We start from the raw sequence: 16,296 nt of genomic DNA, 5'->3' as shown, positions 1-16,296 counted from the left end.
GAGAGTCTGCTGGGTACAGTGTTGACGATGTCACTTGTGACGCTATGGCAGGGTGCTCTTCAATAGCAAAGAGGGGCAGGGATACAGAAGCAAAGCAAATTCAGAACTTCAAGAGCTCAGTCACAAACATCAGAGAATGGCTCTGCCGTGGTGTTTTGACATTTATTCTGGAAGGCCTACTCCTGCAAGTACGTGAATGTCCGTTTCTAAAATTCAGAGAAAATAAATCCCAATCTTTATCAGAGATATAAAGTCCTACTCTGGTCTTATGAGAGCTCTTGAAAAGGTACAGCCTAGATGCCTTCAGCCATAAGACAAACCCTTCTTCAAGCCTTCTGTGCAGATGCTAATGCTAAAGGGTAGAGGAAAAGATTCAAAGAGGGAAAATTTAAACATTCATTGCCTTTACAGGAACCTTAAATATGTGCTGGCCCTGCAGGGTTTAGCATAAAATGTTGTGTCAAAGATCACCTGACTCTGGAGGACAAAGTAAAATTCACTCATATTCCCAAGAAAATCCAACTTTTATGTACGGATAGAAATTCTTAAATTTGCAGACCTACTCAGAGTAGGTAGAAAACTTCAGGGCAAGAAAGTCTCTCTACTTTAAATGGAAGCATAGAAATCGTGGTGCTAGTTGGAAATGCTGGTGCATCATTAAGGAAACACATTCCATCATCTGCCAGATCATGAAATTCCTGGCTCTGGCTCCTTCGGCAAAAAAATCATGGCCTGAACAGCTTTTCCTAAGATGATTTTGGCCTTCCTTGGTATTCCTACAAAGGGACACTTCATTTTTATCATTAGATACTTTGAAATCTTAAGGGGAAATTCTCCGTAAGTAGTCCAAAAAAAAAAAACCCCCCAGCAATTTGTGGGATTTTATTTGGAAAGAAAATACACTGGGAGAGGTAAAGCCAAAGCAGAAGATGCTCTGTAAGGGATGACAGCTGAACTAGTGCTTGGATTTACAGCCAACAGACAGGCTCAGGATGGAAATGAACCTCTTGAAAATACCCTCCCCCAAGAAACACTCCTCATTCAACACTAGGTCAAATCTTGTGTTGTGTACTCTTCCTTACTTGTCTCACACTTTTTAAGATTGTAAGAAAAACAAAAAGAATCACTAGGAAGTACAAAAATATACATAGCTTTTTAAGTCTCTAATGCCGAAGAATTAGCAGACTCCTTGAAAATTGCTAGCACTCTTATTTTTAATGAGTACATCTCGAAATATCACTCAAGTAGTTTTATCTTAGTTTTTTTGTTTTGTTCTGTTAACCATTACATTGGAATGCAGATTTATTGATATTACCAATATTACAGCAAACTGTTTATTTTATATTCTTCATGTATTCATTAAGACTTGTTCTTTTATATTCCTTTTTTATGTTGAAAAATATCTTCATAGTGCTCTGTCAGGATACTTTGCCACTCAGTGTGATTACATTTTTTCTAAAGAAAAAGTGCAGAATTGTTCCCATAATGTGGAAATGTTTAGGATGAACTGACAAAAAAGCAAGAATCTGTAAATCCATTGGCAACTCTATGTTAAATATATTTTCTACCTTCAGAATATCTTTGGTTATTCTCCATAGACTGAGAAGGCAATTCTCATTACATTTTATCTTCATCATTCTGTTTTTATATAAATGCTACACTTGAATTTAGAGGAAGGACGGTCCCTTTCCTCTAACTAATAAACAGGATATCAAGTCTAGACAGTCCCCACTTAGAATGGTTCGACTTATGACTTTTCAGCTTCATGATGGTACGAAAGTGATAAACATTCTGTAGTAAATGTACTTCGAATTCTGAATTTTTATCTTTTTCCAGGCTAGTGATATGCAGTATGATACCTTCTTGCGATGCTGGGCAGTGGCAGCGAACCAAGTGTAAACAACCGATACACTTAGAACCATTCTGTTTTTCACTTTCGCTACAGTAGTCAATAAATTACATGAGGTATTCAACACGTTATTATAAAATAGGCTTTGTGTTAATTGATTTTTTCCAACTGTAGGCTAATGTGAGTGTCCTGAGCACGTTTAAGGTAGGCTAGGCTAAGCTATGATGTTTAGTAGGCTAGGTGCATTAAATGCATTTTCAACTTATGATATTTTCAACTTATGATGGGGACATAACAGTAAAAATGACAAGAACACTTTAAGTGCTCTCCATTTTTATGATTTTACATGTTTTTCTAAAATATCGTATGTATATCTTTCTTCTATTTAAAAAAAAGCCAAAAGAATGTTGTATTTCACACCCACATTTCTTCAATCCCCATAGGCTGCAAGCTACTCTGTTAGCACCATTTTCTTTCATATTCTACAGAATATGAAGTGAATAGGTTGTTTTATCCTAGGACCAACTACAGACATTACTAACACTCGAGATATCCCTGAGGAGGACTCTGGATGGTACTGATGGGAGTGATATTTCATAGCACAAACATAAGCAAAACTTCTTTGATGTAGATACTCCACTGTACTCCCCAGCGGCATGAAGAAGATTTTCCCATTTCCTAGCACTCCACAGATCTATTTCTGAAAACATTACATTATTTATGTCATTATTCCTCTATTCAAAAGTCAACTGTCATGTAAAGAAAATATTATTTAAGGGTGTTTCTCAGATTTGCCATAGAATTCACACAAGTTTTGAGTATAAATACTATTTAAGTATAAAATTAGTAAAATATTGATTTTGTTCCTCAGTTTATCTTTATATTTCTAATAGGAATTTCTTATCCAGAGCAAGGAGCTAGTCCTTTCCTTAGAACAGATTCAGAATTAACTACCAAATCAAGAAGATATGCTTTTGCTTATAACTTGTTTTGTTGTAAGGGGGTATTTATGGCACACTTCTCCAAACACTTAGAGTTAAAAGGAACTTTTAAAAGTAAATTTAAGGCATAGAAAGATTTTATGTCACAAATAGTCACTGTTTACCTGTGCATGAATAGTCATCAATTCGGATGTATCCCGTTTTGCAGATGCACATGAAGGAACCTGGGGTGTTGACACACATCGTGTTCTCACGGCAGTAATGGCGCCCTTCAGCACACTCATCAACGTCTGTGAAGAAAAAGTAGGGCAAAGAGGTCAACAGTGGCCAGTATTCTAGAGTTTCTCTATAATTTTCTTTGGTGGGGAGAGGGCAAAAGTTACTAATTGAAAAGCATTTTTAAAATGTATTCAAAGTATCTTCTTTAGTAGAAACATTTGAGGTTCAAATGACAGAAATTATAACATTTTTTCCTAAAAGCTCTTGCTGGAGTTTCAAAGATGTCTTTATATTTCAACTTGCATCATTCTAAAATACATCTGAAAATATCAGTCCATTCATCTACCTTAGATAGAATGTTTGATAAAACGAATCAGAAAGTAGAGACTGGGCTGCCTTAGAATCATGGACGTTTCAATCACTGAGCCGACCACATATTATTTTTTGATTCACTGGCTATTCTGTACACTTGGGGAGACCCTACAAGAGGTAAATAGAATATTCAATACACACCAGAACTTGAAAAACTTCACTTAAAGATATGAAACCAAGAACATGTAGTTTATTAGAGATACGAGTAGAGATATAGCTATACCAGTAAGTGTTGAACAGAGATGAAATTACAATCTACAGCCTGATAGAAATGAGAAGCTGTAAAATAGCAAAACAAGATATCATATTGAAGAGCTTCCACAGTAATTCACACACCAAGTTTTGAGTGTAGAGACTTGCAAATGCTAAGCCATAATAAGCACTAGTACTAATTGGGAAGAATGTGAATTTTAACAATAAAACTGTCCCCATTTTATAGCCCCTCTCTGCCTGAAACATAAAGTATTTCATAGGTATTTTATCATTATGTTATACTCTTCATTAAGGGCATTAATGCATTGACCAGGCAAGGTGCTTCTCCTCCAGAAGTCTGCTTTCTCAAATCCTTGTGGTAAATCCACAAAGTAGCATTGACCTCATTTGTACTATTAAAAGAAAGGGATCAATTACAGGAGACAGCCAGGTGACCCAATACTAAAAAAGTCATGCCATTCATATAAACTCAACTATGTTCTCAGTCCTGAGAGTGTCAAAGGAAATAGCTGACACAGTCTCTCGGGGGGCTATACTTGAGAGCTAGAGGGACGGATGAAAATACTGAGATTTAGAGAGACTCAATTTTCCATTCAACTTCTAAATGAAAGTCAACACAGTAAATTACAAACATCTTAGCATACAAAGCCCCTCCCAGTTTGGCCATTACTTTCTGGCTTTATATTCTATGACCTCACTCCCTCTTCCCTCTCAGTGTTCTGGCCACACTGAGCTTCTGGTCATTTCTTGAATGGGCCACACTCTTTCTTACTTATGTGCTTTTGCATATGCTGTTCTCTCTTCTATTTCTCTCCCTATCACCACCCACAGTGGATCTTGTCTACCAGTAGATTCACCCTTCAAGAATCTGTTTAAATGTCTCTCTGAGAAAACTTCCCTAATGAAGTAAAATGCTCCCTATTCTGTGCTCCCTTGGAACTTTGTAAATGCTTCCATTATAGATATATCCATTGTACCTTTATTAATTTTTGTAAGTTTCTTTTTCCAATAAGTCAAATATACCCTTGAAGGGTAGGGATCATCTATTTGTGTTTCTTAATTCTGGCTACACATTATATTCATGTGAGATGCTTTTAAAAAAAATAGTTTTTGTGCCAACTCCCCAAATCCCACTCCAAATTCTTATTTAATTATCTGTGGTGCAACACAGACATAACATTATTTTTAATCTTCTCTATGAAGAGTCTAATGCAGGGGTCAGCAAAAATTTTCAATAAAGAGCCAGGTAGTAAATATTTTAGGCTTTGGGGGCCATAAGTTCTCCACTGCAACTACTTAACTCTTGTTGTAGCATGAAGGCAACCATAGACAATATGTAAATGAATGAGCCTGACGATGTTCCAATAAAGCTTTATTTACAAAATAAGAAGGTGAATCAGATTTAGCCTAAAGGCCATAGTTTGATGACCCCTTGTCTAATGCATAATCAGAGTTAAGAATCACTCAGAAGGACCGAAATGGAGGAGTAGGAGGACGTGAGGCTCACCTTCCCGCAACATCAAAAATACATCTACATGTGAGACAATTCTCATAGAAAATCAACTGGAAGCTGTAGAAGATCTCTTATACAACCAAAGCTGCAAGAAAGATCTCCACATAAGCAGGTTGGAAATTTAAAAAAAAGAAAGAAAGAAAAAGGCATCAGGACGGAACCAGCACTGCTGAGAAGGATCTGTGAAGGAGAGAAAGTCCACACATAGACCCTTGTCCTGGGGAACCTCCTTTCCTGCTAAGAGGTCAGCTGGGATGGGTGGGGCCTGGACTTTGCTCCAGAGGAGTGTGTGCATGCTGGCTTGCTAGTAATCATGGAGAAGAGAGAGGGGAGCTGACGGCTGCCACCTCAACACACTCCCAAAAGTCTGAAATGCATGCTGGGCAGGCCCGCTAGCGCTCGGTGGCTAGGCGCTAAATCTCGGGCAGAAGGGCCCTCACAGGGGACTCGTTCTAGCTGCGTGGAGACAGCCCAGAAGGCCTAGGGAGTGGTCCATGCCAAAGCCCACTGTCAGCACAGCACACACATGGCAACCGTGGGTCTGGCATTGGAGCCATGATCAGTGCTCGCACAGGCGGAGGTGGGTCCAGATGTGGCAGAAATTGTGGGCTCACATGTGAAGGCGGTGGGTCTGGACTCGAAGCCCATTTTCAGAGTTCACAGGGTAGGGGCAGTCTTTGTCAAGTGGCACCACAGAAATGCATGTCTTGGGCGGACAGCCCCTGGGGAGGAGGATACAGCAGTTCATTTCCAGAGGGAGCCCTCTGGTTCCACCCACCCCACACCACAGCTTGGAGCCAGATCTGGGGCACACAGGTCTTGGGAGAGGCCTGCCACAGAGGCAGCCCAGGCCCCAGGAAGCAGCATAACCATCTCGATTCCTGCAGCCACAGCACTCCAGCCCCCAGCACCAGCCCACTCCACACTGCAGCCTAGCACTAGGTCTGGGACAAACACAGTGGAGAAAGGGACGCACACAACCTTGGGCTGCTTCTGGGCAAAACCACAGATGCCTGCAGAGACAGCACATATGTTCCCTGGGCCTCACTTACTTCACTGGTCACAACCTTTGGGACAGAGCAGGCAGGCATTCAAGGGCAACAGAGCCTTATAGAACCTGGATCTCAGGGCTTCTAGTCCAAGAACTGGGGAGCAGACCCCGCCCCTGACAGGGCTGTGACAGCCACAGAGTAAAGAGGAGGCCCTGTCCAACACTGCTGTGCAGTCTCTGGACACCACAATGTCAGTCACACTCCCTATCAAGGAGCTAAGGGCCAGCATTCTCTGGGGAAAGACGTGGCTGGCATCCAGATCAAAAACAGCCCTTGCAACAAAAATATCGGACTCATACAGTCTACACAGGGATGCTCCCACATGAAAACAGCCCTTTTAGATCACAGTAGATAACGGTTTCTCCTAAATTCATAGAGACAGAGAAAGTTAAGTAAAATGAAACAGCAAAGAAACTACTGGCAGTTGAAAGAAGAGAAATTCTCTGAAAGAACAAATAATGAAGCAGACCTCACCAGTCTACTAGACCCTGAGTTCAAAAAGGAGGTAATAAAAATGCTAAAGAAATTAAAAAAGATTAACAATAGAAATGCAGATCACTGTAACAAAGAACTAGAAACTATAAAGAGGAACCAATAAAAATTAGAAAATTACTGAGCTAAAGACCAATCTAGAAGCAATGAATAGCTGACTAAATAACACAGAAGAATGAATAAGTGATCTGGAAGACAGAATAATGGAAATCACTGAATCAGAACAGCAGACAGAAAGACAAAGGAAAAAACAATAAAAGCAACATACGAGATCTATGGGATAATATAAACTGTGGCAACGTATGCATAACAGGGGTTCCAGAAAGAGAAGAGAGAGAAAAGGAGATTGAAAATTTGAAGAAATTATGGCTGAATACTTCCCAAATCTAAAGAAGAAGACAGATTTCAAGGAATAGGAAGCACAGAGGGTCCCAAACAAGATGAACCCAAACAGACCCACACTAAGACATATCTTAATTAAAATGGAAAGAGCTAAAGATAAAGAGAGGATTCTAAAGGCAGCAAGAGAAAAACAAAGAGTCAGTTACAAAGGTACCCCTATAAGGCTTTCAGCTGATTTCTCTGCAGAAACTTTGCAGGCCAGAAGGGAGTGGCATGATACATTCAAAGTCCTGAAAGGAAAAATCCTGCAACCTAGGATACTCTACCCAACAAGATTATCATTTCAAATAAAAGGAGAGATAAAGAATTTCTCAGACATGCAAAAATTAAAAGAATACAGCAATACCATACCTACCCTAAATAAATATTGAAAGGTCTTCTCTAAATAGAAAAGAAGCAAGAATCTACAGGAAAGGAAAAATCACAATAGGAAAGACAAATATATAAAAGGATTGAAGGTCACTTAAATAAGCCATTATATAAATTAAAGAAAAAAAATTTTTGTAAAAGCAATTATAACTACAATTAACTGCAAAAGGATAAACATGAAGATGTAAAATAGGACATCAAAATCACAAAACACTGGGGAAGGGAGTAAAAAATATGAAGATCTTTTAGAATGTGTTTGAACTTATACGACTATCAGTCTAAAGCAAGTAGATACAGTTATGGATCAACATACTTGAAAACCAGGGTAACCACAAATCAAAAACATACAATAGATTGACAAAAATCAAACAGAAAAGAACTCAAGCATAATACAAAAGAAAACCATCAAACCACAAGAGCAAAAAAAAACCAAAAACACAAAGAAAGGAAAAAAGAATTACAAAATCAACTGGAAAACCAGGTTTAAAATGGAAATAAGTACATTACTTTAAATGTTAATGGACTAAATTCTGTAATCAAAAGACACAGAGTGGGGCTTCCCTGGTGGCGCAGTGGTTGAAAATCTGCCTGCCAATGCAGGGGACACGGGTTTGAACCCTGGTCAGGGAAGATCCCACATGCCGCGGAGCAACTAGGCCCGTGAGCCACAACTACTGAGCCTGCGCATCTGGAGCCTGTGCTCTGCAACAAGAGAGGCCACGATAATGAGAGGCCCGCGCACCGCAATGAAGAGTGGCCCCGACTTGCCCCAACTAGAGAAAGCCCTCACACAGAAATGAAGACCCAACACAGCCATAAATTAATAAATAAATAAATAAAAATTAAACTTAAAAAAAAAAAAAGACACAGAGTGGCAGATTGGATAAAAAGCAAGAACCTACAACATGCTGCCTACAAGAGACTCACTTCAGGGCAAAAGACACACATGGATTGAAAGTGAGGGGATGGAAAAAGATATTTCATGCAAATGGAAATGACAAAAAAGCAGGGATAGCAATACTCATACCAGACAAAATAGACTTTAAAACAAGTTCCATAAAGAAAGGTAAAGAAGGACATTATATAATGATAAGAGGATCAATACAAGAAGAGGATATTACACTCATTAACACATATGCACCCAATATAGGAGCACCTAAATACATAAAACAAATACCAACAGACATAAATGGAGAAACAGAGGAATACAATAATAGTAGGAGACTTTATTTAACATATCACTTATATCAATGGACAGATCTTTCAGACAGAAAATTAATAAGGCTAGCGAGGTCCTAAATGACTCAATAGACCAGTTGGACTTAATTCATATTTACAGGACACTACATCCAAAAAAAACCAGAATATACATTCTTCTCAAGCACACATGGAGCATTATCTACTCCTGCTACTTCTGTATGTTTGCACTGGTCTGTAAGGAAAGTATCACAATCAATTACAGCCTAAAAAAAATCAAACTACAAGCACCCTGGTGGAATATGATGAAAACTCATTTGCTTCCAGAGTCCTAAGATCATAATAGGAATCATATGGGATTATTAAGGTGTTCAGCTGGATCAAAGGACTTTAACCCTGCCCTTCTGAGAGGGTAATGAGGAGAAGTCAATGTTACTGAAAACCACTGTAGAAGCCCCCTGGGCTTAAGCTGTGAGCTGGAGGGATGGCCACAAAGAAGTGCACGTGCACAAAAGCATGAAGAATTTATCTTTGGAGATGAAAGAGCCAAGAATAATGAACATAACCCAAGGACAGCATCTTAGTTATCAAAAGGAAACACCACTGAGTACACTGTGACATCACCTCAAAACAAGAGTAGTTCCTAGTGAGAGATCATAGTTCCTGGTAGAGTCAAGGAAGTAGCTTCAGTGCCTGGAGCAGGACTGAGTCCAGCTGAAACAAGCATTAAGTACAGAAGACACTGTGCCTCTCTCCAAACACTACCCTAGAGAAGAAAGCCTACCCCAGCAGGAGTAGCCACCAAACCTGGCAAATCAAACTCGTAAGTAAGTATGAAGCAACCTAGATCCTTCCCAAGAACACTTAAGGAATGGGAACTTTGAGAATACTAAAGTCCTATGGGACGGGATGGAGAAAAGAGACAGTAAATTGGGGTAATTTCTGTTAATGTGGCTCTATTTACAGCTACAAGCTATGGAATATTTTGATTTGTAAGATGAATAAAGGATAATTTGTGAAAGGGTATGTTGGCCTTCTAAATATTGTCTCTAACAATTGCTCATTGTTAGGTCTACATCCCAGACTGTTGGGGGACATCAGCCTGTCCAATTTTCTCTTGCAGATGTTTCCTTTTTAAGCTGTCATATAGTCAGAGAAAATATATTCCATAACATCTTACAGAAAGACCCAAGGGAACTTTTTGGCCAACCCAATTCAACATAGGGTTGTAAAGCAAAAATGAGGAACCTATTTTAATATGAAGCCTTTTAGGAATTTGAGTGATTTGGATCACATAGGAATATAGGATTCACGACAAAGAGATATGAAGTGTCAGACCTATTTCCTGGAGCAGTGTTGTGAGGGGAAAAGAAGTAAAATGCCAAAAAACTATCATCGCAATACTGTATACCTAATTGCCAATTGCCTTTTTAAATTTCTCATGCCCCATCTTCAGGAAAGGAACTCTCCAAAGAGTCGCATTTACATACTAGAACTACAAAGCTACATAAACGTCATTTCCGTTTACATCTGCAGATACTCACAGGCACAAAAATGGCACAACTAAAAAGTAATCTGATGAAAAACATATTCAATCTTAATCCAAGGTATGTTTTAGTTCCAAATCCCAATTCAAAAACTCAATGAGTCAAATTCTTACAATTCAGTTCAATTCTCTATATATTTATTGAATGTTTTCTATGTCCAAGTCACTTTACTGGAGTTTCAGTCATACTGATAACCCTAAGGGGTAAAACAACAACCATAGGTGGATAGTACCATGGACAGAGTATGCTTCAATAGAATTCCCTATTAAGTGGGGAGAACAGCACAATATTAGAAAGGGCTGCTAGAAGGTAGCTTCCGGCCAGGTGGAAAAATTCAAACATGGCTGGACACACTGTAGAGATTCAAGCAAAGGGTACATTGCTGAACCATGGGGCTTTTAACATCCTTTCCAAAATTCAGTACAAAGGGCGTTAAAGCATAAACCCTGCCTTAAAAGGACTTACAATCCAGGAAATAGTAATATCATCATCATTATCATCATTATCCTTTTAGGTGCCTTCTATGTTTTAAGCCTACATTTTAGAGAGTACTATCTCTAAGAGATTCATGGTTGTTTGAAAAGACAGTATTGCATGGTCAAATAATTTCAGAACCATTATATTACTATCCTGTCCCCATTCCCCTCCTTAAAAATCATAATGTACATGAGCAAAGTACAGACTTTGAAATATCTAGTTGTTTTTAAAAAATCTTCATTCATTTATTCAACAAGTATATAATGGACATGAAACATGTCTATTTACTGCATGAGGCAAAAAAGACAAACTCTAGCTGAAGAAATAATACTTAAATGATAATGTTATGAAGTGACACATACTGTCTATCTGAAACATACACCATGTGCATTAAATAGGGAGCAACCAACTTTTTTTTCTTAACACAGTGCCTATTTCTTCTGAGCACCATTTAATTCAGAACAGATTAGGGAATTTATATTTGGTGATACAAATGATTTTATAACTCTTCCCTCCCCCAACTTGAGGAGCTTATAATGAAATTAAGAAGCCAGGACATACTTACGTGAATAACAACATGAGGTCTTATATGCTAAGTGCCAAAAGAAAAAAAAAAGAGGAAGGTTGATGACTAAGGACAGAGGCAACCAAGGAATATGTGATGGTGTGGCAGGACTGAAAGTGGCTTTTGAAGAAGTAGGCTTAAAGTGACTGACTTGCACAAAGTTGGAAGGCGCTGCCAAAGAAGAGAGTTTCCTGTCAAACAGAGGTATTCAAAAAACAGTACTGTAAAGATTGAAGTCTGGTGTAGGCAGCAGAGATGGCAAAAATATGAAATATTGAGGAATGATGAACATTCCATTTGAATGAAGTTTGTGCAGGAAAAAACCGGAAACACTGTTATGGGATAGAAGACACATGCAAATGCACTTAAATGCCCAAGAAATAGAAGAAAGGTATCTTCTTTGTTGTGATATGAAGACATTAAAGCATTTGGAAGGAGGAGGTTGGGGAAGCAGCATAGAAAAATACATCTCACAAGAGTTAGTAAGGTGCAATTGTGTAATTAATTTAAAAAGGTACAATCAAGGTGAAGGAGAATGTTCATGAATTAATAAAAGTCAGAGTCTTAGGTAGTTACTAAATCTAAAGTAACCTTCCCAGCCCCAGTTGCTCCACGTTACTTATCAGTGTCTGAAAGCATCTTATTAAGTTATTTGTTAGTATGTCTGTTGTCTATTTCTATTGGAATATAAGATTCTGGAGGGTAGAGACCTTGTTCTAGAATAATGGCTGGCCCTCACTAAATATCTGCTGAAGGAATCAATGGACCCTTTCATGGCTTTTCATCTGGAAGGAGAAAAGATAAGTATCCTCATTCACACTGGCCTGACCTGGAGCTCAACTTGGCAGAGTGAATCCTTTGTCTTCCCAGGATACTGCCCAGGCATTCACTTAGACATGGGCTTTTTTGTATGAACAGTGAACATAAGCCACAGTGGTGAAATTGTCTTGTGTCACGGAAAAACACTGCGGTGGGAATAAAGAAGGCTGGAGTCTAGTCTTTGGCTCTGTTATAAACCTGACAGGCATTTCATCTCTCTGGACCTTAATTTAATCATCTGTAAAGACAAAGGCTAGAGGTTTCCAAGTCGTTACCAGCCCTCATAATTTACAGTTCTAACAAAGAGAACATGATCTATATGATTGCACTGAAGAATCTGATTCTCTAGGATTTTGTAGGACACACAATCCTACTCTACCAAACTTAAAAAGCAGAAGTAAACTGTGTTTCTTATACTTGAACAGCTTCCCTTGCCCCAGGATAATTCAAGCTGATATATTTTAGAAACAGAAATTTATAAATTCCCTTTTACCCTATCTGAAAGCTGAGGCCGACTTTGTAACTATTCAGAATCATAGATTTTTAGACCCGAAAGGAATTTTAGAAATCATCTAAACTAATCCCAGTCATTTACTATCGAAGAAATGGAGGCACAGGGATGCCAGAGACAAATTAAAAAGGTGGCAGGGATCAGTCAGATCACGAAACTTTCGTGAGCCCCATTAAAAAATTTGGACTTCATCCTATACAAAATGGGAAAGGTTTTAGGAGAGGATTAATTGAATCCGATCTGTGTTTTTGGACGATCCCTCTGATACAAGTTTACACGGTTAATGAGTGACAATCAAAATGAGAACACTGCTTCCAAACCCCAGGTCCCAAGTTAATGTTCCTTTTGGCCATAGACTGGTCTCCACACTAACCTTGGAGGCAGTGTGCACTCAGGCATGCTGCCCCCTCACCTATGTGCTTCTGCCATGCAACCCAGCTACCCCCATCTTATGCCTTGCATGTCACTGGTGCCATTTTTTTTTAAAAGCATGGTGTATTTCTAAGGCAACAGCATTTTCAACACTGTCCTGTAAAAAGATTATATTAGCATGGTAATGAACACTAATGCCTTCTTGCTCAGCCAGTAAGGTCTTAAGTCATACAGCTCAACAGCAAGGACTCCTCATACTGAAGAATGATACAGATCAGTATGGGTTATTACTAAATCTTGGCCCACCAGCTGTGAAAAACTGGCTTGGGAAAGTTGGCAAAGAGATCAAAAATTTAATTCATAAATCAAGAAAAAGACGAAGTTCTGAGAAATGTAATTCTGGAAGGAGAATTGAGAGTCACATTTGGGAAGATAAGAGTATTTTTAAGAATAAAAAATTTGCAAGTCAAAGTAGGCTGCTCAGTGAAAAATCAGTAAAGAATAAATTAAAATGTCATTTACAAATAAGCTAGCATTTAAAGGAATTGCCAGCAATCATGTTTTAAAGTCAGTGGCACTAATGAGTTTGTTTACCAAATATTAATTTTTATGTATTAAAAACTATAGCTATCATACGCTACTTAAACATATGATTTTTTTGACATCTCACATGAAATTAAGCAAAGGGTACATTGAACATATTTCCTTCATTTATTTTTTAAAAATTCATTCATTGTAAATTGTATGGTACATTCTTCAAGAAGAGTGAAACCATTAGCATTATATCAGTTTCTTGCTACTCTTAACAGACTATATTCTCCTAGCTTTAGGATTCCTGACATTATATATATATAAAGAGACAGAGAGACAGAGACAGAGAGAGATAGAGAAAGACATGCAGTAGGACAATTTGAGACAGGGTTGAGAGTGGATCATCAATTAATACCTATGGGGCAAGGTGAGATAATTTGAAATATTAAGGGGCAGAGGAAACAAATGCATGAGTAGTTTATCCATATGTAAGTAATATTTATTGATTTCTTACTATGTCCAAAGTGCTAACATGGAAACCAACGGCATAGCCTTGAATAAGCCAGATGTATCTGTCCTTGCAGAGCTTGTAGTCTTTCTGACAAGAGACACAATTAATAATAATGATAATAATAATAATAATAATAATGATGATGATGATGTTATGAGTCTGATAAGGATAGTACTACCTAGAAAAAAAGTGAGGGCTCAAAATCTAGTCAAACAGGCTTCCCAGAAGCTGTGACATCTGAGCAGAGGACTAAAGGAGATGGGAAAGAAGAGAGCATTTCAAACAAGGGAACTATGTGCAAATGCTGGAAAGTGAGAGAATTTTACATATTCAAAGAATAGCAAGACATTCAATGTGGCTCACGAAACAAGCAGGAACAGTTTTGTGTTGAGGTCTTGCAAACCACATGAAAGAGTTTGACGTTATCTTGCGATCAATGGAAATCAACTGGTTTTTTCAGTCAATTTTCGAATACATCATACGTGCACATGGTATAAAAATTTTAAAGATACAATAGAGTGCACAATAAAAGTAAGTCTGACCTTCAGCCACTAAGTTCTCCCATCCAAATCCCCAAGACAGCCACGGTTACTAATTTCTGGTGCAACCTTCCAGAGATATCCTAGGACCACATAAGCACATGCATGGGCGGGGGGGAGGGGCGGGGGGCGGGGCGGTGTGTGCTTCTCCGAAGGGCATTAAGCAGGGGAATGAGATGACATGAGTTGCTCAGCAAGATCTTTTTAACTGCAAGGTAGAGGATGGATTACAGAAGAGCAAAACTGGAAGCTAGGAGGAAGCTCTCCTAGTAGTTTGGGTTCCTGTGACTGTGACAGTCTATTCTAGTTGAATATGGAGAGAGTGTGGCAGATTCAAAACAATATATATGGGATCTAAAAGTGACTGCACTCTGGGACTGACTGTATACCTGCAGATGAGAGAGAGAAGCTCTCAAGGATAACATCTTCCTTCTCAGCAACTAGATGGACCTGTGCTGTGGGGAACTAGAGGAATGCATTTGGGTTACAGAGGAGTATGGCTTTAGACATGTTGATTTTGAGGTGCTTAAGACACATCCAAGTAGAAATGTCCAAAAGGCAGTCAGATATGTGGCCCTAGAGCTCAAAACTGGAGATCAAGATTTGGGGGTCCTAAGCACAGAGAAGGTAATTAAAGCCATGCTGTTAGACATCACCACCCAGGGAGAGGGTTCAGAATGAGGAGAGAAAAATTAAGATGGAGCCCTGGGGAACTTCAACATTCCAGGGGCAAGTAAAGAAAGGGGACTGAGAAAGACTGCTCAGGGATGTAGCAGTGAAATTAGAAGCATATTGGAGGTAGACAAATGTTGAAATAGTGGTAGCTACCGCCTCTTCAACGCACCTTCTCTATTTGGGGAATCTCCATCTCCCCAAGAGAGAAGTCACAACTGTAGTTTTCAGTGTAATTGGCAACTAGAATATAGACCTATGGCCTAGGATGGCCAATCAGGGGCACTCATGCCAAACCTCAATTCAGAAGAGAACTCCTGACTAAGCAGCTTGTGAGATCTTCTAGCAAGCATGGTGGAGAAGGCAGTGGTACAACTTCCGGAGTCCAGTCCTGGGTGTCAGCAGTGAAAAGTGTGCAATATTTGTGTGAGTTGCAGTGCTGACACCAAGAGGCGGAGAGAGTGGGATCTGCACCCAGATGTGACAGGTGTTGTTGTAGCTTAACCTCATCTAAAGCTGTCCTCCCACATATATTGTGAGCCACCTAACATCCTTCTCTATATTCCTCTTCTGTTTAAACTGCCAGAGTGGATTCTGTTGTTTGCAACTCTGACACCCGATCAATACAATGTGCTTTCATGAAGACAAGGTAAATAAGTGTTTGAAGGCCGGAGTGATCAGTAGAATTAATTGCTGCCTAGAGGTCAAGCAAGGTACGCACTGAAAGATGTCTGATTTAACAATATAGAAGTCATCAGTGACCCTGGTGAGAGCAGTTTGGAGGGGATATGGGATGAAAAATCTCGACTGAAGTGGTTTAAGGAGAGCACCTGACATGAAGAAATAAGGACAGTGAAATCAGATCATGTCTTTAAGAAATTTGCCTATAAAGAAGAAGGGGGGCAATAACACAAAAGCTAGAAGGGGAGGTGGGGTTAATGGAGAAATTTAAGGATATTTAAATGCTGATGGGAAGGAGCAACTAGAAATAAGTTGAAAACTGAGTTTGAGAGGAATGGATGGAGAAAGTTTCCTCTGAAGACAGGAAGAGATGAGATTCAGCACTGAGATGAACTCATGACTCCTGGGAGGAAGGGTATCTACTCCACTGAGACTAAGGAAAGGAAGAAAGG

At 39.1% G+C, this 16,296-nt stretch overlaps 1 protein-coding gene across 2 annotated transcripts in view; it reads right to left on the bottom strand.

Moving 5' to 3' along the window:
- Positions 1-16,296, bottom strand: part of NELL2 (neural EGFL like 2) — a 601,925-nt gene that overhangs the window by 398,578 nt on the left and 187,051 nt on the right. For both annotated transcript variants that reach the window (XM_082422567.1, XM_082422566.1), the window contains one exon: positions 2,955-3,080. In XM_082422567.1, the coding sequence (XP_082278693.1) occupies positions 2,955-3,080 (126 nt within the window). The remainder of the gene's footprint in view (positions 1-2,954; positions 3,081-16,296) is intronic.

Source organism: Balaenoptera physalus (assembly GCF_965194825.1).
Source record: "Balaenoptera physalus genome assembly, chromosome: 13".
Taxonomy (NCBI): domain Eukaryota; kingdom Metazoa; phylum Chordata; class Mammalia; order Artiodactyla; family Balaenopteridae; genus Balaenoptera; species Balaenoptera physalus.
The sequence above is the reverse complement of the archived record's forward strand: the minus strand, read 5'-3'. Positions and strand labels throughout refer to the sequence as shown.